Source organism: Folsomia candida, unplaced genomic scaffold (genome assembly GCF_002217175.1).
Source record: "Folsomia candida strain VU population unplaced genomic scaffold, ASM221717v1 Fcan01_Sc022, whole genome shotgun sequence".
In the NCBI taxonomy this organism is placed as follows: Eukaryota; Metazoa; Arthropoda; class Collembola; order Entomobryomorpha; family Isotomidae; genus Folsomia; species Folsomia candida.
The window spans coordinates 2244150-2269802 of record NW_019091214.1 but is presented as its reverse complement, the minus strand read 5'-3'; the positions used below and the strand labels follow the sequence as shown (position 1 = coordinate 2269802).

The 25653-nt window shown below is 37.3% G+C and overlaps 3 protein-coding genes across 3 annotated transcripts; 2 read left to right on the top strand and 1 right to left on the bottom strand.

Moving 5' to 3' along the window:
* Positions 1–36: 36 nt before the first annotated feature.
* LOC110858743 (cytochrome c1, heme protein, mitochondrial) lies at positions 37–2907 on the bottom strand. Its single transcript, XM_022107604.2, has 6 exons — positions 1467–2907; positions 1101–1394; positions 710–1003; positions 548–618; positions 428–476; positions 37–346 (listed from the first exon to the last, which is right to left on the bottom strand). Exons 1-6 carry the CDS (start codon positions 1578–1580, stop codon positions 230–232), a joined length of 939 nt encoding a protein of 312 aa, XP_021963296.1. The 5' UTR covers positions 1581–2907; the 3' UTR covers positions 37–229.
* Positions 2908–4178: 1271 nt separating this feature from the next.
* LOC110858764 lies at positions 4179–5368 on the top strand. The gene is made up of 2 exons (XM_022107633.2): positions 4179–4425; positions 4695–5368. Exons 1-2 carry the CDS (start codon positions 4311–4313, stop codon positions 5255–5257), a joined length of 678 nt encoding a protein of 225 aa, XP_021963325.1. The 5' UTR covers positions 4179–4310; the 3' UTR covers positions 5258–5368.
* Positions 5369–17132: 11764 nt separating this feature from the next.
* LOC110858852 (protein ALP1-like) lies at positions 17133–18489 on the top strand. Its single transcript, XM_022107738.1, has 3 exons — positions 17133–17317; positions 17413–17526; positions 17589–18489. Exons 1-3 carry the CDS (start codon positions 17133–17135, stop codon positions 18487–18489), a joined length of 1200 nt encoding a protein of 399 aa, XP_021963430.1.
* The last annotated feature ends 7164 nt before the right edge of the window (positions 18490–25653 follow it).

Here is a 25653-nt window from a genome sequence, read left to right as displayed (position 1 = left end):
AAAGACTAATAAAAATAAACGAGTCTATGAAAACTATTGACATTTTGTGGCAATTTTATTATAAATCTGCACAATTCAATGATAGTATGGCAAAAATTAAGGCATCAGTTATAAACCTGTACGCAACATTACATTAAACCTGTCTGAAATTATAATATTTTGTAGATATTCATCCCCAGATCATCATTGTCTTCCCACATCGGACCATTTCCTTCGACATCTTTGATTATTAGTCAGATTTTCCTGATCGAGGCCTGAATTCAAGTTTTCTTGATTTCAAAACCGTCCATTTGTGACGCTTATAGTAGTAGCTTATCATGGCCAGGAGGGAAAACATCATAGTCGCCTGTTAATCCAAAGCATACGAAACATTAAATGTCACACCACCACATCCACAACAGATAGTTTAAACTGTTAATTATTTGACCTTGAGGGCCATTTGTTTTCTGATGTCATGTTCAGGCTCGGCAGCCCATCTTGAGAAGAAATTTTTTAATGCAAATTAAGATCATGGTAAGGTCGTTTTGTTGGTGCTTCAAAAAATTACCTCAAAAAAGTGGACACATCTTTAGCAAATTGACTCGCCGTTGCTGGAGTACCATCCGAGTATTCAATCACCTGTAATAATAAATATAATATTTTTGTACATTATGAACATTGGAGTTTTTCACACGACTACAAACATAACATAATTTATGTAATTTCTCACCTCATTGAACAAAGTTTGTCCCATTCCAATAGCACCTCCAGGAAAGTATGGGTTGAAATGCTGTCCCTCCCTCAAAGGAATCCCTGCTGGTGCGTTACAGTACCCAGTGAGCAGTGCAAAGACATAATCCTCCCCTCCATGTCGTGCCGCCGTAATGTACGAGAGATCCGGTGGAATCGCTCCATTGTTAGCAAAACGAGCCGCCTCGTCATTTGCATAAGGCGAAGGAAATCGATCCGACAATTTTCCAGGTCTCTGGAACATTTTTCCTTCCTCGTTCGGTCCGTCGGTGACCTCAATTGATTTAATTTTCCATTATTACTTAATCACAGCATACATGATTGATAAGATGACACATTTAATGCTTTGGTATCATTCGTATCTCACTTACTTGGACCTGCTCAGCCTCCATTTTCGCTTGAACTTCCGTATGGGACACACCCACAAGATTTCTGTAGGCGAGAAACCGCATTGAATGACAAGCAGAACAGACTTGTTTGTACACCTCGTATCCGCGACGGATTGAAGCATGATCAAAAGCTTGAAACGTTCCAGAATGGTTCCACGGAAGGTGGGTGGGGTGCAGTTCGAGATCGGATGCATTTGTGCGGAATGAATTTTCTAACGCTGTGAGCAAAAGGAGGGAGCCGGCGCCAGTCCCTGTCAACAGTGCGCAGGTTAGAGCCTACAATTGATAAGGAAGTGAATTTGATAACACCCTCAATAAAAGGAAAATTAAAACGACCTTTTTACCTACCTTTTTAAATTTATTCCCATTGTTGTTGCTCGTCGTGGAAAGAAGGCATCTCCGCAACATGTCAGCAGGTTTTTGTGTTAAAGTGGATTTTAAGAGGCTTATCGGTACAACCATGACGAAAAATTGGAAGGGACTGGTGACGATAAGCCCACAAACTCGTACAAATAGACCTCAAAAATAAACGAGCAGTTTTGTTGCGTTGTTGGGGTTTGAGTTCATCTCATTGAACTCGCTCGCTCACTACTAGTTAGATCAGCAAGCACGATTGCTTGACTTTAAGTATCTAGGTAACGTTAGTCTCCCTTAACGGTTGCGACAAATGGTCGAGTTACAAATTAAAAATTCATTTTAAAATCGTTGGTTCAAAAAGGGCGTTTGAGTCTCCAACTACTTTGACCCTTAATAACTTTTGAATCGGCAGACATAGAGACTTAATTCTTGAGGATGAAATCATCGTAATTTTTTTATTGATTTTTTAAGCTAAAAATCTCGAGAGTACTATTTCGAAAATTAAACTTGAAATCTCCAGTGAGCCCGAGTCAGACTCTGTGGTTGTCGGTCAAACCAACCATTTTCCATGAAATTGTAATGTACCAAATGCATTTAAACTTGTGGAGTGACATATTTTTGAAAAATCTGTATTGATCAAGCCCTACGGTCTCACCCGTTCTGAAAATTTCAGCTAAATCGGTTCAGCCATTTTGGCTATCGTGTTCCGGAAGGATATGATGGTTCCATAAGAACTGACTTAGGCTAAAAAGGCAACAATTTTGCAGAGCCTTGTAAGATGGCATTATTCTGAGAGCAGGACTCGTAATGAACGATGTGCATATAATTTTGTGATTTATTTTTGGTATATAAACCATTACAAAACACGAACTTAATAAACTCGGAAAATTTTTCCTATTTTAATTTATATTGCTACGATTAGTTTTACGACAGTTATCGCAAGACGGACAGACGGACATAACGGGTACATAAGCCCTGATTCAGGCTAAAAACCTATATTTAGTTAAAATTTTCACCAATGCATAATACGTATTGTTTATTTGACAAAAAACAGGCGTAAAGTGCATTAGTAAAATGTATTTGGTACAATAAAATTCTATGCAAAATGGTCGGTTTGACCGATAACAGCGAGCTTGACTCGGGCTGCACACTGGAGATTTCAAGTTCAATCTTCGAAATAGTACCCTCGAAATTTTTGGCTTAAAAAATCAAGCTAAAAATTACGATGATTTCATCTTTAAGAATTAAGTCTCTATGTCTGCCCGTTCAAAAGTTATTAAAGGTCAAAGTAGTTGGTGTATTTGTAAGGGACTTTTACACCAACTATTTTAAAAATAATTATTTTATTTGTAACTCGACCATTTGTCGCAACCGTTAAGGGTAACTAGGCACTAAAAGTCAAGCAATCGTGATCAGCAAGTGGGGAAAGTGACGAAAAATTGGTCGTCTCACTTGATTCAGTTCCACGATTAACTGACATCGTTTCTATGGGCGGTGCCCCATACGGTTGCGACAAATGAATTATTTTGAAAAAAAATTTTCATTTTTAAATCTTTGGGCCGAAAGTCCCCTTGTCCGGCCCAACGACTTTAACCTTGAATAACTTTTGAACAGGCAGACATAGAGACTTAATTCCTGAGGAGGAAATCATCCTAATTTTTAGCTTGATTTTTTAAGCTAAAAATCTCGAGTGTACTATTTCGATAGCTAAAACGTTTATTTTGAAGAATATCTCCAAAATATAAGTCTTTCAGCCAATTCTTATCTCACAAAATTCTATAATATACCAAAGTGATCATATGATCTAGACCGATCAATTGACACCCCACTGGAGGGTGTGGGATCACTTGACCCGGATTTGACCTAGGGGGTCATCTCAATCATCCAACTTAACAACGGTCCACTCACACTATTTTTTCAGTACATAATAATTAAAATTTAATTTCTTCAAAAATGAAAATTTGTGTTGGAAACAATTCATTTGTCGTAACATGTATAGAATGATAAAGTGTCAAATAATATTGATTCAGTTCAGTATCCGAAATGTTATTTTTTATCTGAAAATTTCGCCCTTGACAACAAAACGACACATCAAAGACATCACGATCAGTTTTCATTGCCAAAAAAATTTCAACGGATTTTTCTGTGTAAATAACTTGAGAAACGTGAAGAGGCAAATTGAGAAAATCTCAAATTCATAAAGAATTCTATAATTTTCCAAAGAAATCACTACTAAATAAAGTTTGTAGTGAGGATGATACTGTGATGACGAACACTTAATTACTGTGAAAACTGATGACGGAAATTGAGATGCTATTCCAGTTTTTTCATAAATTTATATGTGTAAGGCGTGCGTGAATTATGCAATTTATTGATGCATAGCTTGTTTTACTTGCATAAAAGTTATTGTTATTTTGATTTGTTTAACATCACGTAACACGATCCAAGTGTTAACTAATAAATTCCTGATGTCACTACAGAACTCAATTAAAATTATGACGAACATACACATAATTAAGAAAACAATTGCAAAATTCGGAAGATTTGCAGGTTGGGAAATTTTAATACGTGTGAGGTGATTGCAAACCGGTTTGGTTGTTACTATTTTTCTAATGCAAACAATTGTTGATGTATAAAACACGAACTCAGATTTTTTGTTAAATCTCACATATTCCTTATTTATTAAATAATGTGTTACGGATCTTCTGGATGCCAGTTTACTTTGTACAGTGCTTTGGTGAACAGTGTCCATATTTTAACTCAAGTTCGCTAAAAACCTTTAGAAATATTTTAAAACTTGGAGTTTATTCCTATTAAAAAAAATAAATTTCCGAAATGTGGATGCATAATATTCAAATAGTGTTTGGAGTTGTCCTTATTGTTAATTTTGTTGGTGCATTTCCCATGAAAAGAGAAATAGATATTGAGAACACGCGTACGAAATATTCAGGTGAGCAATGCTGAATTTCGCTTATGTACCCATCACGGTTGTCTGTCTGTCTATCGATTAGGCTTGTAAAAGTTAACCAATCGACTTGAAATTTTTCATAAACGTAGAATATTATGCTAAATTAGAAGTCAAGTTGAAAGATGAACAATACAGGTCGTACATACCCAGCTCACCTCAATTATTAATAACAACCTGACTCGGGCTAAATAAAGCTGCACTATGGGGTTTTGACTATCAATTATTAAACACTTTTTTTACCTTTCACGTAGATGATCAATTATACTTTCCGGATACAGAAGATTCAGAATCAGAGATTTTTCGAATTCAGCGTGCCATCAAATCTCGTGGTAACAAAAAGCAAAAGATTGCAGTTATGACACCGGCACCAATGATCATTTTTGACGAAGATAACATTGAACCACTGGCTCCCGAGCCGGTTTTTAAAATTCGGATTGAGCGACCTCCATCATCAACGCCGGTATTTTCTGTACCACGATGGCCACCCATGATTTCAGACGCCGAATCTGAAACGCTTTCTGATAATAGTGTAGCCACTTCAAAACCCACGAAATCGCCTTTAACTGAAAAACAATTACCATCCGAATCTGAAATTATGACCTCTACGCCAAACTCTGCTAAAAATCAGGATATTCGAATTTCAAGCAGCACAACATCTCCTGAAATCATGCCGGATAATGTGGAGAATGTGAAACAAAGCGATGAAATTTTCATCGACGGATCTTTATATGTTCCGTTCAAAGCTCAGAATCTGGAAAACCGTAAGCGACGACTAGACACGACTCCGACATCTTCTGATTTTAAATTCGAATAAACCAAAATTATGAAGTTATTTCATGTGCACGTAATATATGTATTTATGGTTAATGATAATTTAATAAATATTGGACGGACTATGAGTGGTAAACCATCCCAAATATCTCAATTTCCCGTATTACCAAATTCTATGACTGCTAATTGCTGGTAAATTAATGACAACTTTCATTTCATACCAGTCGATCTAAGCATAAACAAATTGCAAGAATGATTCGAAAACTGGTGTCATGCAATTTCATCCCTGAACTTTTATAAACTTTGTTATATTCATTTTACTCGCTGACTTACAGGTACATTTCATGCATCAACTTTCTCTTGCGCACTTTCTTCAGACTAGCATCCCCTCCATTTTGTACTGTGCTATGTTGTAAAGTATGCATATGGATTATGTAATAAGTATGCCGCAAAATCTACATGTGTATTATCTTGGTACCTTTAATGTGCAAATAATGTTAGAATTTTTCAAAGATGAAAATTGATTATTGGTTTGCATCGCATGACAGTTTATGCATACAATTCTTTACGAGGGGTGCATTTTGTGTTTATGGTTCCCTATTTTATTTGTACTGCTGAGCATGTAAGTGGTTTCAAAGTTGAGTTGTCTGAATAAAATGATAAGTAACTGAGGAATAAGTGCAGTTTTCCATGTCGTGGTTATTTTTGTTGGGTCGGCGAGCAAGAATACCGAAAAATACATATACCTACAACTTTCTCCATGCTTTTGCTGTTATGAATCCGACAGGTAGTTATTTTCGCACGAAATGCTTGTTTGATTTGCTAATTAGGTGCATTTTTAGTTGTATTTCTTATCTGTCATTGTATATATATGTATGTATATATGTGTGTGATGGATGATTCATTTGCATATCGATGCCAGAGCGTCTTATTGGCTACTGGGGGTTGGGTTGGACATCTCGGTCAACGATGGACACCTTCGGAGTGGACGCTATGCCACGTTTACAATATTTCCAGCCACGCCAAAACTGCGCCACCGTTTTATTTCCAGCGTCAGTAGAAATTTTCTAGTCATTCGTAATCCACATAAAACTCAAATCTTCTTCGTTCCTGTAATATTCCGACAACTTTCACTTGTTTACGTCAAATTCCAATCTTATTCATTTTTTACTCTTTATCTCTCAATTAATTTCGCTTAATTTGACAAGTAATCCTTGAACTTACTACACGATGGAGGGGGGAAGTGGTCCGCGACCACGGGAACGACGACGCTCGTCCCCTCCAAGGACGCACATTCGTCGGTTAACCGTGCGGGAGTGGTTTGCACGCCTTTGGTGGTCACAGCCTGACCAACAAGGGCCCACGGTGCAGGTATATATTTTCAGATCTGATATTTGTGGATGGATTTTCAATTTACAATAATAAATCGAATCTAGAATAAATGCTTACTAAATTAAATAAAATTATTAACAAATGAAGCTATTAACGATTTCTTATTTTATTCAATAAACAAATAATCGAAATTTCTAAATAGAAATGTGTCCACAGATTAGGATATAATTACAGATTACAATAAATATGATCCTCAGAATCCATGCATTGTTCTTCAAATTAGAAAAAATGTTATTTATATTCACGAATTCAGTCAATCTAAGAAAAATATTTGAACCAATTTAAAATATCCCAAATTAATCCTGCAGGGCTTGAAACTAATGAAGTTGGGGGGACTGAAGGAAGCTTGTCGACCTAAAATCCACATGGCCAAGAGGTCAGCAAAATGGTTTTAAATATTTTTTGCATCCAATTTCATAAAATATTGAACCAAACAAGCATCTTTCATACGATTAATATTTAATATCGATTAAAATATGATTTACCGCGATATGATTGAAGATTATTTGCATATTGTATAGTTTGCGAAAGATTCATATAACCTCAAGTGATGCATCTAGTTAACCAAGTAATTGAGAAGTTTTTAAATGAGTACCTAATTAAATGTTTTTATACAAATCAAAAAGTTAGCTTGATGCGTTACTCGAATTATGTCAATCAAACGGTTGATCATTGAAATAGAAACCTTTTTTTACAATAAAGATGTACTTATTTATTTAGAAGGTGTTGTGCACTTTATTTGCCAACTGTCACGCTACCTCATACTCATCCATATCAGAATTGTTTGCAAATGTTGCAATTTGCATGACATGTGTAAAATGACACGACCGACGCTCTGAATGTTTGGTTCAATTCTTCCGTGTACTCTGTTTCTGGTCCTCGGGCGCTTACTGCTTGCTTAAATACTAGTTGATTAAGGCTCCAAAAATCAATGTATCGGAGTAAGATGTAAGATAAGCTGACAAACAATGGCAGCTTTGCATAGTTTCATACGCTGTAAATAAGCAATATGGAACCAAGGAAAAGTTTCATATCTTTTCCAAAAAATGCTCCATATCTCTCGCAAAGAATGGGGCTAGAGAGGTTCTCCAGCCCCATGTTTCCAGGGGCTGAATCAATCCACTGGATTGATATGTGCATGATTGATTATTGGCTACACATTTACATCGCGAATTTATGAGTTTAAACTTCAAATTGAAATTAATTGACTTTCAATAATGGTTCTACAATGAGACGAGAAATATTTAACTCATCATCTTAAGAATATCAACATTAAAACATAATTCAAATTATGTATTTACACGTATTTACAGTTTACACTGTAAATTACACACCACGAGTTAGATAAATAAAGCCGTTCATATGTAGGTGCCTCAAATCAATTATGCACCCACATTTAACAACACGCTCGCATAGTGTTCACTAGCTACATAAATATTAATTACTAATTAAGCTACATATTTAGATACATATCATGTCCGAATTGCACGATATGTTCCATCCAACTCACACGCGACCATTAATTAGTTTATTAAATATTAGCAAGAAAGACGGCCTTATGCAATCAATATTTTCATGAACGGACGGCTGCAGTGGAACATGTTTTGAACTCTGGAATTTGGAGATTTGTAACTATTTATTAAATGAAAGGGTTGCGTCATTAACGATTTTTAACGCATTAACAATGCGTTCTGCTGTAATTTAGTGTTGTTGAGAATTTCAGTAAGAAATACATGACCGTCACATACATGAATTACAATTAAGAATGCGACTCAAATATTACTTGATGTCAACCATCCAGTAATAAATAAATCTTACCCATTTATTTACAACACATTATCATGAGAGACATAAGTAATGGCATAAAATGAAAATCGGTTCTATTTTTTGAAGCTGCGGAAGTTGGCAGTAAAATTTGTAACTATTGAATAAAAGGCTTGCGTCATTAACGATTTTGAACAACAATGCGTTGTTGCTTAATTCATTATGGATGAAAATTGTTGCGTCAATTTTTATGTGTAAATGCATGTCAAGGTATTTATTAACTCATGTAAGGAATTTCATTGAAAAATTTAAAAAATTCAATCATGAGGAATGGCGTGGGAAATAAATTGAAAGATCAGCGGAAATGGTGCATGAAAATGATGGGTCGCTGTCAGTGGGTTACTGACGAAATGTGATATTCACCCATTGGTTGTTGCCAGTTCTGGAAAATAAGTACTCAATGAGAATAAAATTTGGGTGAAAGTTGTGGAGACACTGACCTGCGAAAGATATGGAAAAGAGTATCGTTGTCCCTTATCGTGTCGTAGTAAAACGTCCTGTCCGCATATTTGAATCCATCTTTGAGTACAGGAAACCAGCAGCCTTCGCATTTAGGAGTCTTTCCGGTTTCGATAGCTTAAATAAATTAACGTGATTCACCTCAATTCTATTTACTCATCAATTCGATTTCAATTACCTCTAAAATATTTTTTCTCGTGCAAATCCATGCAAGCATAATTGTCTCTATTCGAGACATGGCCACATTGCGAATTTTTACAATATTTGAACACTCGGGCGACCTTGTCAGGGCCGTTGATGCACGCGTAGAGCGCGTGTGTCATACAGTCAGGATTTGTGGTAGAAAGTTCGTGACCGCAGTAATACTTTCCGAGTCTTCCAGAGGAGTGGCAGATGCAAAACGAAGTAAAGTTATAACTCTCATCTGAATGCACAAAATCAGAAGATAAGAAGAGAGACAATATCATTAGAAACATTTTATCAATCTTTCTGCACTGTAAAAGATAAATCGATCCCGTTTCCTCCTCTGTCAATAGGCAAATTGTACAAATAATTCAAGACAAATGCTTACTTGTGCAAATTTCATACTTCACTCTTAGTCTACATTTAAGCACAAAATAAAAATTAATGCAGTGCAATAAAATTCAGTAACTAAAAAAAGTTAAACACGAATTAAATTTAGTGTTGAACAATACAAAGTCATTAACGCTGTATTTCGGCCCCACAGTCTAAGTCTGGCTCAATTCATCGATATAAATTTTGTTTCTTGTCTTCTGGTGCTGACTGCTAATAAAATAAGTAATTAATTCGATAAGCTGACACCGAAATGTCAGCCTCGCACAGTCTCATACCTTCCAAAGGAAGAGACAAAGGAAAAATTGCGTATGCATAAAATGAGGCAAGAGAAAGTGAGCGATTTCGCCCGTACATCGCTGATTACAGTAATTGGTTAAACATTCGCATGGAATTTAGTGATATGAATTTCAACTGAAAATAACTTAATTTCACTAATGGCGAGAAAAAAAAGATTTTTATTATCGCCTCAAAAATAGCAGAATTTAGAAATAGTTGGAAGTGACAACGTCAAATTTATTAAGCAGTTTACGAGTGCATCAAATTATATTTCAAACACATATTTCAAGTTTTGATGGAACCACAATATCACAACTTTCAAGTAGGAAATATGACTTTCAACAGCAATGCGATGTTACTAAATTTGATATTGATGACAATTTTCGCTTTAATTTTTTATTTACACATGAATGCCAAGTTATTCATTAACTATGTATATAAGGAGTTTCATTGAGGAATTTGCTTTGGGAAAACATAAATTAAAAGATCTGCGGAAATGGTCCATGAAAATATGGGCTACTGGCGGAATGTGGCATTGACCCACTCGTTGTTGCCAGTTCTGGAACATAAATATTAATTACAAATGAGAATAAAATCAAGGTGAAAGTTGAGCAACCGACCTGCGAAAGATATGGAACAGAGTATCTTTGTCCCTTCTCGTGTCGTAGTAAAACGTTTTGTCCGCATATTTGTACCCATCTTCGAGGATAGGAAACCAGCATCCTTCGCATTTAGGAGTCTTTCCGGATTCGATATCTTAAATGTATTTACATGAAGTGATTAACCTCAAACGAATTCTCTCAAGAGATCATCATTGCTTTCAATTACCTTCAAAATAATCTTCCTTAAACAAATCTATACAAGAAGAACTGATTCTATTGGGGACATGGCCACATCGGGAATTTTTGCAATATTCGTGCACTCTGGCGACTTTGTTAGGGCCGTTGATGCACTTGTAGATCGCATGTGTCATACAGTCTGGATTTGTCGCTGAAATTTCGTGACCGCAGTAATACTCCTCTGGTCTTCCAGAGGGAGGACAGATGCAAAACGAGGTAAAATTAAAACTCTTATTTTCTGAATGCACAAAGTCAGCAAATAAGAAGAGAGATAATATCGCTATAAACATTGCGTAGATATTTCGTAAAAAAAATAAATCGATCTCGTTTCCAATCTCAGTAATTAAAATGTGCAAATAATTCAAGTTTGGCTTACATTTAAGCACAAACTACAAATTAATGAAATTAGCAATAAAATCCAGTTAAAAGAGTTAAACAAGAAGCAAATTGTGTTGAACAATGAAAAATTATTAACTTTATATTTTGACCCGACAATTGGAATCTTTTGTTTCAATTCTCTGTTTCTTGTCTTCCTGCTGACACCAAAACGACAGCTTTGCATAATGTCATACGTATTGCGAAACAAGGGAAGAGTTGTGTATGCACAAAATGCTGCAGGAGAAAGTGGGCGATTTAATTATGCACATCTTGATCAACTTCAAGCGTCGTTGATTACGTAATTGGTTAAATACCCGCATGGAATTTATTCATTTGACTTTCATTTGAAAATGATTTATTTTCACTATTGGTGAGAAGGGAAATATTTGAAACATTTTAAACTTGTATTAGCTCTGTAAGTACTGAACTGAAGTTTTAAAATGATATTGAACAAAATAATAGACGCGTATGCATAAAATGAGGCTGGAGAAAGTGATCGATTTCGCCCATGGATTGTTGATTACAGGAATTGGTTAAACACTCGCATATAATTTATTGGTACGAATTTCAACTGAAAATATTTTAATTTCGCTAATAGTGAGAAGATAAATTTTTTTATGGCTTCAAAAATTACAGAATTTAGAAGTAGCCGAAAGTAATTCAATTTATTAAGCAGTTTACGAGTGCATCAAATTATTTATATTTCACATGCATTTTTCAATTTTTTAAGGGGCCACTGCATCATTATTTTCAAGTGAAATATGACTTTCAGCAGGAATGTGATGTTATTTAGGATTAGTTTACTATGGAGGAGAATTTTAACTTTACGACTTTTTTTTACATGTCAAGTTATTTCTGAACTAAAATACAATTAAATATGATCGTGAGGAGGTTGGTGTAAATGAAAATGATGGATTACTGCCTAAATGTTGTATTGGCCCATCCATTGCTTTCAGTTCTGGAATATAAATATTAATGATAATACAAATGAGAATAAAATCAGAGTGAAAGTTGGGGAGAAACTCACTTTCGGAAGATATGGAAGAGTGTATCGCCGTCCCTTTTTGTATCGTATCGTAGTAAAACGTTTTGTCTGAATACAGAGGGGTGGGACAGAAGAAGGAGCCACTTTGCCTAAATTTATTCCGGCCTTATTATTCGTTTGTGAAGTTTGGTAATTGGTTCAGTGTGAAGCCCTTTAGTTTATCTAACGAGCCTCAGTCGCTTTTTCCAACCAGTCATGACCTTTGACACAATTTTCAGAGTGATTCTGCACCACTCGTCCTGAACACTTTTACAAAGTGCATCAAAACGCACGCGTTTTCCTTTCAAGAAGGCTCTGTTTTAAGTACTCGAATCCAAAAAAAAACATCGGATTGATATCAGAGGAACTAACGAGAGTTTCTATAGTAGGAATAATTGTTATACAATAATGAAAATTTGTGTTGGAAACAATTCATTTGTCGCAATTTGTGTCTATTCCAGTGTATAATTTGGACGAAAAAAGGCTATATATATACAAATATCCGTCAAATATATGTTAGACGGAGTTCCGAGCCTTTCAAAACATTGAGCCTACTGACTGACATATTTTATCCAAGACATATTTTAAGACGACATGAGTAGTGACGAGTAGTGACGACGAGGACGAAGATTCTTTTTCAACTTATACAAATCAATTTTATGCTTCATTGGCGTCATCATCACAGTCGCCAGTATTGTTGGATACAAGTCGTCAGACCACGATGCCGCTCTTCAAGTCACTAGATATATGGAAATATGTAAACTTGACGCTACTTCCTCCCCTCCCGCCATCATCGTCATCGCCCCTGCTGCCGCCGTCATCGTCCCCGCTGCCGCCGTCATCGTCCCCGCTGCCGCCGTCATCGTCCCCGCTGCCGCCGTCATCGTCCCCGCTGCCGCCGTCATCGTCCCCGCTGCCGCCGTCATCGTCCCCGCTGCCGCCGTCATCGTCCCCGCTGCCGCCGTCATCGTCCCCGCTGCCGCCGTCATCGTCCCCGCTGCCGCCGTCATCGTCCCCGCTGCCGCCGTCATCGTCCCCGCTGCCGCCGTCATCGTCCCCGCTGCCGCCGTCATCGTCCCCCGCCGCCTCCCCGCTGCCGCCGTCATCGTCCCCGCTGCCGCCGTCATCGTCCCCGCTGCCGCCGTCATCGTCCCCGCTGCCGCCGTCATCGTCCCCGCTGCCGCCGTCATCGTCCCCGCTGCCGCCGTCATCGTCCCCGCTGCCGCCGTCATCGTCCCCGCTGCCGCCGTCATCGTCCCCGCTGCCGCCGCCATCATCATCCTCACCACGACCACATCCAGGACCAAGAAAGAAGAGGAATAAGCAAAAGAAGAGGACAGGACCAAGAAAATGTCCTCCTCCCACATCCTCCCGACCGCTCCCCCATACCACCGAGGTTTTAAATCCCGTTTCCGATGACCTTTTCTGTCCGGTGTCGGGCTGCCCAGGACCATCATCTTCAGCAACAGATGAGTGGATAGAATGTTCTGCATGTCTTTTGTGGTATCACACCTCTTGTCTTCTTTTGCAGGCCATTCCTGAAGATGACTGGTTCTGCGCAAACTGTCCCCAAATACATACACAAATAGGCCCCCAAGTAAACACACCGTCGCCTGCAAATCAGTCTACTCTAGGCACACATAGTCAAATTACACAGTCAAGCCCCTGTACAAATCCACGTGCATCACAACCAATTTCTACATTAAGTACACCACTTTCAAATTTTATATCTAGCAAGGCAACATGTACATCTCTCACATTAGAGTGGCTAAATGACAATATAGTCCCAGGAGGTATAATTGAGAAAAATCTGTTACATGAAGCGTATAGACAGGACTCGTTAGGCATTTTCAAACCCTTAAACGATGCAGAAATTGGGAAATTGATAAAAAATTCATTTTCAAACATTAGGACCAAAAGACTTAGGACAGAATTTCATGGCGCTTCGAAATATCATTACGTAGGGATCCAGTTAAAATCAGAACAAGTTGCAGAAACTGTTTTTGATTTCAAATCTATTATTTCCTCTCTTAGGCAAAATTGTCCAACTCTCAAACAATGCCCCAAGGCCTGTAGAATTCCGGTAGCACAATCAATCAAGTCAGCCATAGATAAATGCATAACTGAAAACACACCAGAGGCATGGCACCTTCTTTTGACTTTTCCATATGTAACATTACAATGTGATTCAAGGGCAAATATAAAGAATGGTCAAAGTCTTAACAACAAAATTAGAAATAATTTATCTATTTTTGAATCCTTAGATAAAAATACTTATCAGGACTATCTCATTTCACTTTCATCCAAAAATTCAGTCTTTGATAAGTCAGGTAGCAAAATCAACGACATAGGGCCAAAAGTCATATCTAAAGTTTCCGAAGGAAATATTCGTGGCGCGATACGGCTTTTAACATCAGATGATGTTGTCGCTCCCAATTCTTCAGCGACTTTGGACACACTTGTAGAAAAGCACCCACAACAATCTTTAGACAATTTTACTGTTTTAGATGAGCCTAACATTCCACCATTTACTACGACAACAGAGCAGGTTATCTCAGCAATATTCTCATTTCCTAGTGGTTCAGCAGGGGGTTTAGATGCATTACGACCACAAATTCTGAAAGATCTAGTTTCACAACATACTGGTGACGTAGGAACTCAATTGTTAGAATCTCTTACAAAATTTTGCAATTTTATGTTAGCAGGAAAAGTTCCTTTAGATATTTGTCCTTTCATTTACGGTGCAAGTCTTACGGCCCTTAAAAAGAAATCAGGTGGTATTAGACCTATAGCGGTAGGTTGCACTTATCGTAGAATAGTTTCAAAGATTTGTGTGAAGGTCATGAATCATGTCTTTCAGGATTATTTTAGTCCAGTCCAAGTAGGTTTCAACGTAAAAAATGGTGCTGAAGCAGGAGCACACGCTGCCCGTAGATTCTTTTCCTTTCCACATCAATCACCTACAGCCTTCCTTAAAATCGATTTTAAGAATGCATTTAATATGGTAGATAGAGGGAAATTGCTTCATCCGTTCACGAACTTGTACCAACTTTGTATCCTTATATTAATCAGTGCTATAGATTCTCATCCAGTCTTGTGTGGAATTCTTCTTTAATTGATTCATGTAGAGGTGTTCAACAAGGAGATCCGTTAGGTCCACCACTTTTCTGTTTAACCTTGCATCCAATCATTTCAAATTTAGGGTCAGAATTTAATATGTGGTACTTAGATGATGGTACATTAGGTGGCAATCCTACTACAGTGTTAGACGATTTTCAACATATTATCTCATGTGCAAATGAAGTAGGTTTAGAATTGAACTTTGATAAATGTGAGGTTTCAGTTTTAGGTCCACAAACTAACACGCAATGCATACTAGAATCTTTCCAATCAGTTGCACCAGGTATTTCATGTATGACTCAGGAAAATGCTGAACTTTTAGGTGCACCTTTGACTCTTGAATCTATTGAACATGTTTTCCGCAAAAAGATTCACGCTTTTACTAACATGGCTGGTCGATTGCATTCCATTCCAAGCCATATTGCGTATTATCTCTTGAAACATTCAATAGCTATTCCACGATTAGTTTATCTACTAAGGGCAGCCCCTATTTTTAAATCTCCACATTTGCTAGAGGAGTTTGATTCATTGCTCCATAATGCCTTAGAACAAATTACAAATTGCCAAATTAATCCTTTGTCTTTAGAAGAAATTGCATTACCAATTAAATTAGGTGGTTTAGGAATTAGACAATCTGAAACATTAGCAACTCCATGTTTCCTTGCATCTTCATTTGCCACCACTGACTTGGTTTCTTTAATTTTGCCCTCGTATGTCACTGCTTTGTCCGATTCACTTGTGACCGAGGCGCAGGACTTGTGGAAGTCAATTAGTTGTGAAGAACTACCTCGCAGTACAATTACTTCTTTTCAATCATCCTGGGAAAGTCCAATTTTCAATTACGTATCTTCACGTATCCTGGAATCATCCACCACCCCAATAAATACTGCTAGGATTTTGGCATCAAGGTCAAAAGAATCAGGTGCATGGTTGCAAGCTTTACCATCGAGGAATTTAGGCACACTTTTAGACGATAATTCCTTCAGGATTGCAATAGGTTTGAGGTTAGGGTTAAATTTATGTTTCCCTCATAAATGTGTTTGCGGCGCACAAGTAGATGAACTAGGCTTACATGGTCTTTCATGTAAAAAAAGTGCTGGCAGGCACTCTAGACATACGCAAGCCAATGACATTATAAAGAGAGCCTTAATTTCTGCAGACATACCAAGCATTAGGGAACCATTAGGGTGTTGTAGGACAGATGGAAAAAGACCGGATGGTCTAACACTAATACCTTACAAACAGGGACGCTCACTAATATGGGACTTTACATGTACAGACACTTTTGCCCCCTCTTATCTCTCTCACACACTTAGACATGCTGGCACAGCAGCAAAACTAGCCGAGACCAAAAAACACAAACTGTACTCTGAACTTAAAACAAACTATATCTTTGTTCCGGTGGCTATCGAGACATCAGGAGTATGGGGGACGGAAGGGTTGAAGTTCGTCCAAGATGTTGGGAGGAGGATGAAGGATGTCACTGGACCAATGTCGACAACTTTTCTCATTCAACGGATTAGTTTGGCAGTTCAACGCGGGAATGCGGCATCAATCATGGGAGCTGTCCCCAGTCAACGAGGATTAGAAGAATTATTTTATATTTTAAATGATAGGTCGTATTATTTACAAAAATCATGTAAGGGGCCGAATGGTGATCTCGGACGCGTATCCGGATCAAGTAAAGGTTTTCCCAACCCACCAACATCGAGTTTTTCCTCTACTCCCCAAGCCAACTAAGTGTATATCATAGTTTATCAATGTTTATGTTAATAATAAATAATACCAGATTTACAAACATTGTTATACCCAAACTTTTTTTAAAATCCTTCGTGTAGGCTGATATTTTGTGAGAAATAAAGCTGGCCCCAGACTCCATGATTTACTCATGCCTTGCTTATCACCGTAACCATAACGTTCTCCTAGGATAATTTGTCGCATCTATACTTGTTTTCCTCATGCGTTCATTGTCACCACGAAAGCATTCCAATTTTTTCTAGAAATTCATGCATAAATTGTATATCTATAAAATGCCCTCGGTAAATCGTGAACTAGCGCTAAAGATTCTTCTTCTTCGACGAATTCGACGCCGTTTGAAGCGAAAACCTCGTCAACTCTACATGAGGAAAATTTTTGAGCAGCGCCTAGAGCATGGAGATGGGTTTTTAGCTGAACAACTTAGAGAAGATCCTCAATATCACCAATTATATTTTAGGTATGAATTATGATGTATTATTGCGTTCTCAAATTAATGGTTTAACAGTTATTTTTAATTTATTTTTTAATGTTTTAACTATTGGATTGTTTTAGAATGAATAAGGAGAATTACGACGAAATTTACAATCTTGTATGCAATGAAATTCAAGGAAAAAATACACATCTGCGGCCCGTTTCTGCTCATCAGAAGCTTGCAATTACGTTGAGGTGATGTCAACTTTTCAGAATCATTTATTAGTATTTATTCTAAACATATATCTATTATTAAGATACTTGGCGACTGGGAATACGCAAATGGAGATGGCGTTTTCTTACAGAGTCTCGCCACAATCTGTGTCCGTTATTTTGCGAGAGGTCATGATGTCCATCTGCTCAAAGCTTGGACCACTACATTTGAAGAAACCGATGGAAGAAAACTGGAAGGATAACGAAGCTGGATTCCGGGAATTATGGGATTATCCAAACGCATGCGGAGCGATGGACGGAAAACATATTAGAATCCGATCCCCTGCACATTCCGGCTCCACCAACTATAATTATAAGAACTTCTACTCGATCGTCCTCCTTGCAATTGTTGGACCTGACTACAAGTTCACTGCCGTGGATATCGGTGCTAGTGGTTCTCAATCGGACGGAGGTGTTTTCGGGAGATCTTCTCTGGGAAACGCCCTTCATTTAGGAAAACTTGGGCTTCCACCCCCCAAACAGGTCGGTGAAACTTGTCTTCCACACGTCATTCTCACGGACGACGCCTTTTCCCTAAAACCAAATGCCATGAAACCGTTTCCTGGAGAGTTCTTGCCAGCCCCGCAGCGGGTATTCAACTACCGCTTAAGCAGAGGGAGGATGGTAGTAGAAAATGCATTTGGCATTTTGTCTGCGCGGTGGAGGATATTTCACGCCCCCATAAATGCAGATCCAGAGCTTACTAAACTAATTGTTCGGTGTGCTGTCATCCTCCACAATTTTCTCATTTCAAAGAAGGATCTATCCAACATAACCACTGACGGACCACAATATGGAGAAACAGGAAACTGGAGAGAGGAAACTGTCGGCGACACTGGAATGGAAAGACTACAAAATGAAAACAGCGATCATCCTAACTTAAGTGGGGGTGAAGTTAGAGAAGAGTTCTGTCGATATTTTAATAATGAAGGAGCTGTTGATTAGCAGCTTGAACGAATTTAAGTTGAAAGGTTTAAAATTGAATTGTGTTTTTAGTGTGTGGAATAAAGTTTTAACTTAACTTATCCAATCCGAAACCGGCTATTTTGACCATTTTGTTCTTGGCTATTTTTATTCAATCCACAATACTTAACACAAATTATATAATTCATATTAATTCCTAATTCGTACACAATATAACGCATTTACATATTAAGAACAAAATATTTATCCCGATAAAAGTGACCTCATTTCAGCTTCGTGAACAAGAGAGTTGATACTGTATTGTAGTTCTAAAAATCCTTTTCGGTCTGAATTTCCTAATAGTCGAAATTTCTCGGCAAGTGTTTTGCAATATGTATCATATTCATCTTGGACGTTTTTTAGCATTCCTAACAGCTCTTTGTCGAATTCGTCAAGTTTCCTCTAAAATAATAACCAGAAACAAATTATTGGCAAATTACTGATTATTACAAGAAGAAACGAACATTTATAAATGTAGCTCACCTTTCCAAACTTGGCGTGTGACCGTCCTGGGGGTACCTCTTTGTTCCGAGGTACAATTGTTGACTCAATCTGGCTGACGGAGCCCATGTTTGATAATTCTATCGTAATTTCATCGTTAATCATCTGAGAATTTTCCTCGTCATCATCAAGATTAGAAAAATTTCTGAAATAAAATCATAAAATATTGAATTTTATCAATGAAATTTGTCAATTTCTTGATTACTCCTCATCTGGTTCTACAGTCCCCTTCAAGAAAAGCATGGCATCTTCATGGCGGAAAAATGCTCGCCCTCCACCACTTCCTGTTGGTTTTACGAGTCGCCGTAAAAACGAAACAAACTGACTCCTCAAGTTACCCCAAAGTGACTTCTGCTTTGTCCTGCAAAGCATACAATTCTAGATTTTAATCAATCTAAATTGGACTAAAATCATTGAAATATCTAAAAACTCACCTTCTTTTCCCAGCAATTTCCCCACCTCCAGCCACGCAGCTTCTTTTTTAATCAAATTTTTGAAATCGGGATGAAGTTTGTTCCAAAGGCAAGGACGGTCGCGCACTGCATCAATCAATTGCACCTCTTCTTGCAGTGAATTTTGTCCTTTTTTTGGTGGCATAATTATTTTTGTAACGTTTATTGGAGCCAAACAAGAAATGAGGAATTGTTTTGCAGTCATCCAATTTTGCCTGACTTTAACAACTAACTTCCCCTAGATTTTGTAATAAAATGTTCCTAAGCTACAAAAAGTCAAGCAATCGTGGCAGGCATCCATACTTTTTTTTTCTGAGGTGATGAGCACAGCAAAAGGAAGTATGGATGCTGTGTAAATGTTGTCGAGGTGATAAGCAAGGCATGAGTAAATCATGGAGTCTGGGGCCAGCTTAAGTTGGGATGAGAGCATGATCTCGGGATTTCCTACGAGTCACTTGCTGTAGGTCATTGTGAATGACTCTAGAAATGTTCTCCTACTAACGTTTAACATTTTCGCCATGCAACTTTTAGTTGGTGGATTTACCGTTTTGGCGAAAAATTGATTTTCCGGATAAACTTTTTGGTTCAAGCGGATCTTGGGTATCCTTTCCGTGGGGGTGGAGCTCTAACCGCTTTTTCCCTCCGCTTGATTCCAACGTTTTTAAGTACATTAGAAACGTACTTTCGATTGACGATAAATCCATTTGCAGCAAATTTCCTAACAATCGCTCTCTGGCTCAGTATGTCTTTGGAAAACACTTTTATGCGTGCCTCGCACTCTGGGGGGTGCTGGCAGGGATGGGCAATCCCAGGATTACTTTAATCAGATTAAGTAATCAGATTACATTGAATGTAATCCGTAATCCAGTAATTCACGAAAAATTCACAGTTTAAAGTAATCCGTAGTCCGTAATCCTAGCTAGGTCTTGGAATTATGTGTAATCCGTAATCCCCAATTTACGAGATTGGAAAATGCAATCAGATTACGGATTACTTTGTTGGATTACTTTGCTCCTGTCAACCGCATGACAGCTCCATCTTGCAACTTCTCCAGAGTCTGAGTCACTTGCTGAACTTGAATGCTGAAACCACCTTCTGGATTCTTCAGCAGAGGTGCAAAGTAAAGAGAATTTTGGAACAATTAAGAGGGGTCTATTTACTACAATACATTGTTGTCTGCCCTAAGAAACCGACTGTCGGATGAATCATTCAAAGCTCTTGTTTTTTGAGCTAATCATCATCATGAAATTAAGTGACGCTATTCAGAATAAACCGTTGCAAACGAAATGTAGCAAAGGGGTGGAGTGAGACAGTCATGCGGTCATGGCATGCCAAAACTATGTCTAGATTTAATTTTTGAAATTCCCGCCTAAAACTACGTCTAAAAGTATCAAGACAAAAACTCGACATTTTCAAGTTTGGCGTCGTCGACACGGTCACTCGGTCATGTCACGTCAAAACTATGAAGATTTTTGTACCCTCGCCCGAAACTATGTCCAAAACAAAAAATTCGACAAGTTTGACCCGTGGCGTCTTCACCTGGCGCCGTGACCTTATGACCTACAATTCCCATTTACTCACTCATCCATACCTCAAAAATTAGAAACCCGTTGGCGAAAACTGCATGTTGAAATTCGAAACCGTTCTAAAGTTATTGTGGATACAGACCGGCGGACAACACTTTTCCATAAAGGGATTTCGCTTCTCTTCACCCCTTAATACATAAATATTAATTTTTGTAATTCAGATAATAATCCGTAATCTGATTACTGTAATCCGTAATCCGTAATCCACGTCATTAATTTATCCCAGTAATCCAACAAGTAATCCACATTATTTCAGGAACGAAGTAATCCCAATCCAGTAATCCCATGTAAATTTTTAAATTAATTAATCTGTAATCCGTAATCCATCGAAATTGTTGGGATTGCCCATCCCTGGGTGCTGCAGGGGCATTTTTAACCGTAGGAAAAATCTGAATAGTGCTAAATTTTCGTTAACTATCTGGGTATGACATATGCAAATTTTGAAAATGCCGCGACTGTGCATCACACGCCACCCCTAAAATTCAAGTGGCTCCTTCTTCTGTCCCACCCCTGTATTTGTGTCCATCTTCGATTTAGGAAATAAACAGCCTTCGCATTTAGGAGTCTTTCTGGATTCGATATCTAAAATATCGCGTAATTGACCTCAAATGAATGCACTCAATAAATTGTTGTTTTGACTTTCAATTACCTTTAAAAAATTGTTGCCCGATATTTAAACCTAAGCAATTAGAATTGAATCTGTCTGTATTGCCGACTCCAACTTGCGCACATCGGGAATTTGAACAATATTTCAACACTCTGGTGATCTTGTTAGGACCGTTGATGCATTTGTAGACCGCATGTGTCATACAGTCTTGACTTGTAGAAATTTCGTGACCACAGAAGGATTCATGATCCATTGCATAGGAGGGACAAATGCAGAAAGAGGTAAAGTTATAATTATAACTCTTATCTGAATGCACAAAGTCAGAAGATAAGAAGAGTGAAAATATCAGTAGAAACATTTTAAAAGTCTTTCTACGCTGTAAAAGATGAAGCAACCCCGTTTCCTCTGTCTGCAAGTGAATTATACAAATAATTCAAGGCAAATGCTAAATGGGCGCTTGTTTAATTTCATACTTCAATCTTAGTCTACATTTAAGCATAAACTTCAAATTAATGCAATGGCATTAAAATTAAGTAATAACAAGAAATAAACAGTATTGAACAATGCACAATTATTATATTTTGACCTGACACTCTCTTTGTCTGTGGTTAAATTATTTTATATTCTGTAACTTGTCTTCTATAAGGATGAGTGCTATAACTTAATAAATAATTAAGAATTTAATAAGCTGACATCAAATTCACATGCCTGCTCACGTAAATAATGCATAAAGGAAGGGTTTCATATGCATTAAACGCGCCTTGGAGAAAGTGAGCGATTTGAAGTGTGCATGATTATACACATTCTTCGTCCATGCATTGTTGATTTAAATATTCGTATGGAATTTATTGATTAGAATTTTAGCTGAAAATAATTTGTTAGTACTTTCACTAATTGCGAGAAGAAAAATATATATTTGTATCGTCATCTCAAAAATGATCGAAATTAGAGTTAGCTTAAACTAATATGTATACATTCTGCATGCACATAGTTATTTTATTCCTACAGTTTATTAGGTAATAATTATTAATATAATTACTTGCATTGCACGATATGCTTATTTCATCCAACTCATACGGTCATCACACGCGACCATTAATCAGTTTATTCTTAAAAATAGAGACGCTCTCATGCAATATTTTAAAAGCAGAAATGGAACACGTTTTTCTTTGAGTGCTGGGAGTTGGAAATTTGTAACTATTTATTCAATGAAAGGGTTATGCGCAGTGAGAGATATGGCTCGGATGTGGCGCATCCCTCCAAACCATGGAAAGTCAGCGATTGGCTGTTCGACTTTTTGGCTGCACACTTAAAAATGTAATGGTACATACTATGATATTGAACGGATCGAGATAATGGAGATTGGTTTGCGGCATCATACACACAACCCCAGGGGGAGGATCCAATCAACTTTAGGGGTAAATCGGACCACCCTACCAGGGGGTGTGGTCGGGAAAAAGTAAATTTTTACTAAATGCGAATCTATAGATGAAATACGGTGATATTAAGTATTCCCTCGGTGTGGCACTCCATCCTGGGGGTGTGGTCAGGGGCAACATGAGATTTTACTGAAATTGAATCTGTACATGCAATACAATGAAATAAAGAATTCCTCAGCTGGGGTTGGGGTGAAGTGAGACAATCTATAGATTCGATTTTAGTAAAAATTTACTTTTTCCCGACCACACACCCTGGTAGGGTGGTCCGATTGACCCCAAAAGTTGATTGGATCCTCCCCCTGGGGTCGTATGTATGATGCCGCAAACCAATCTCCATTATCTCGATCCGTTCAATATGTATAAGTATGTACCATTACATTTTTAAGTGTGCAGCCAAAAAGTCGAACAGCCAATCGCTGACTTTCCATGGTTTGGAGGGATGCGCCACATCCGAGCCATATCCCTCACTGGATGCGTCATTAACGACTTTGAAAAACAATGCGTTGTTCAATAATTATCAGTAATTTAGTACTGTTGAGAATTTTAGTTTAAAATACAAGAGCGTCATTCATCTCATTCATGAAGATATGCATGAATTACAATTAAGAAATGTGACTCAAGTATTGCTTGATGTCAATCATCAAGTAATAAATAAATCTTCCCCATTTATTTATAACACACAATCATTTTGAAGAGAAACGGAATAGAATGAAATACCATGGATTATCTTGAAGCTGCGGAAGTTGTCAATAAAATTTGTAACTATTGAATAAAAGGCTTGGGATTTTGAACAACAATGAGTTGCTACTTAATTTATTATAGATGGAAATTTTATCTTCTAAATATTTTTGGAACATAAATGTCAAGTTCTTTATTAACTCATAAAGGAATTTCGTTGAAGAATTATACCATCAGGATGACGAGGAAGACGGTGTGGGAATGAACTGACGGCTTACTGCTGGAAGGTAGTATTGACCAAACCGTTATTACCATTTCTGTAAACAACATAAATATCAAATAAGAATACAAATGAGAATAAAATCAGAGTGAAAGTTGGGGAAAAACGGACCTGCGAAAGATATGGAAGAGAGTATTGTTGTCCTTTACCGTGTCGTAGTAAAATGTTTGATCCGCATATTTGTATCCATGTTCGAGTACAGGAAACCAGCAGCCTTCGCATTTAGGAGTCTTTCCAGCATCGATGTCTTAAATAATAATAAAAATAATAAAATAATACGGTTGAGCCAAATTAATCCAATCTAGGTTATTTTCAGTTACCTTTAAAATATGTTTCCTTAAACAAATCTATGCAAGTTGAACTTCCACTATTGCTAATTCTGCCACATCGCGAATTGTCACAGTACTCCCACACTCTGGTGACCGTTGATGCATTTGTAGCGGGCGCGTGTCATGCAGTGGGGATTTGTCGTGGAAATTTCATAACCACAGTAGGTCTTACGTGGTATTCCAAAGGAGGGACAAATACATAGCGAGGTAAAATTATAACTCTTATTTTCTGAATGCACAAAGTCAGAAGATAAGAAGAGAGAAATTATCATTAGAAACATTTTATCACTACGCTGTGTGAACGATAAATCGGTCCCCTTTCCTCTCTGTACGAAAATAATGCAAATAATTCAAGCCAAATGCTCAAAGTGAACTTGTTTAATTTCATACTTCACTTATAGTTTATATTTGAGCATAAAACAAATATTAATGCATTGACAATAAAATTGAGTAATAACAAGTCTTAACATGAATTAAATAGCGTTAAACAACTTAAAAATTATCAACTCTATATTTTGACTTGACATTCTGAATCTTTGGTTCAATTCTTCTATTTCTGTTTCTTGTCTTCTGGTGCTAAATAAATATTTACGAATTCGATAAGCTGCAACAAATTCACAGCTTAGCACAATGTCATACTTCGTAGGTAACATATAATATGGAACAAAGGAAGAGTTGTGTATAGGTATGCATAAAATGCGGCTGGAGAAAGTGAGCTGTTGTGTTTAGTCATCATGCACTTTTTTATCAACTTGGTGCAAGCATCATTCATTAATTTATTAACGTTGGAGTGGAATTTATTGATTCGAATTCCAATTTACTTTTAATTTAATGTTACTTTTAATTTTAGTGAGAAGAAAACTATTTGGAAATCACATGAGCAACACATTCCATCCTAATTACTTAATTCATTAATTAATCATATTATATTTATCTTTCATTTTTAAGAATACAAGATTTGTGCAGTATTATTTTAAAATCAGCATCCCAATGGAAGACGATTTTGCTGAAGCTGCGGAAGTTGCCAATAAAATTTGTAACTATTGAATGCAAAACTTGCGTCATTAACGACTTTGAGTAACAATGCGTTGTTATTAAAACTATAGATTGGAATTTTAGAGTTCAATTTTACCAATGAATGTCAAGTTATTTGTTAATTCATGGAAGCAATTTTCATTGCACAATTTGCCTTAGGACAAATTTTATGAACAAAATATACAATTACGATCGCTAGGAAGATCGTGTTGGGAACAAATTGAAAGGCCAGCGGAAAT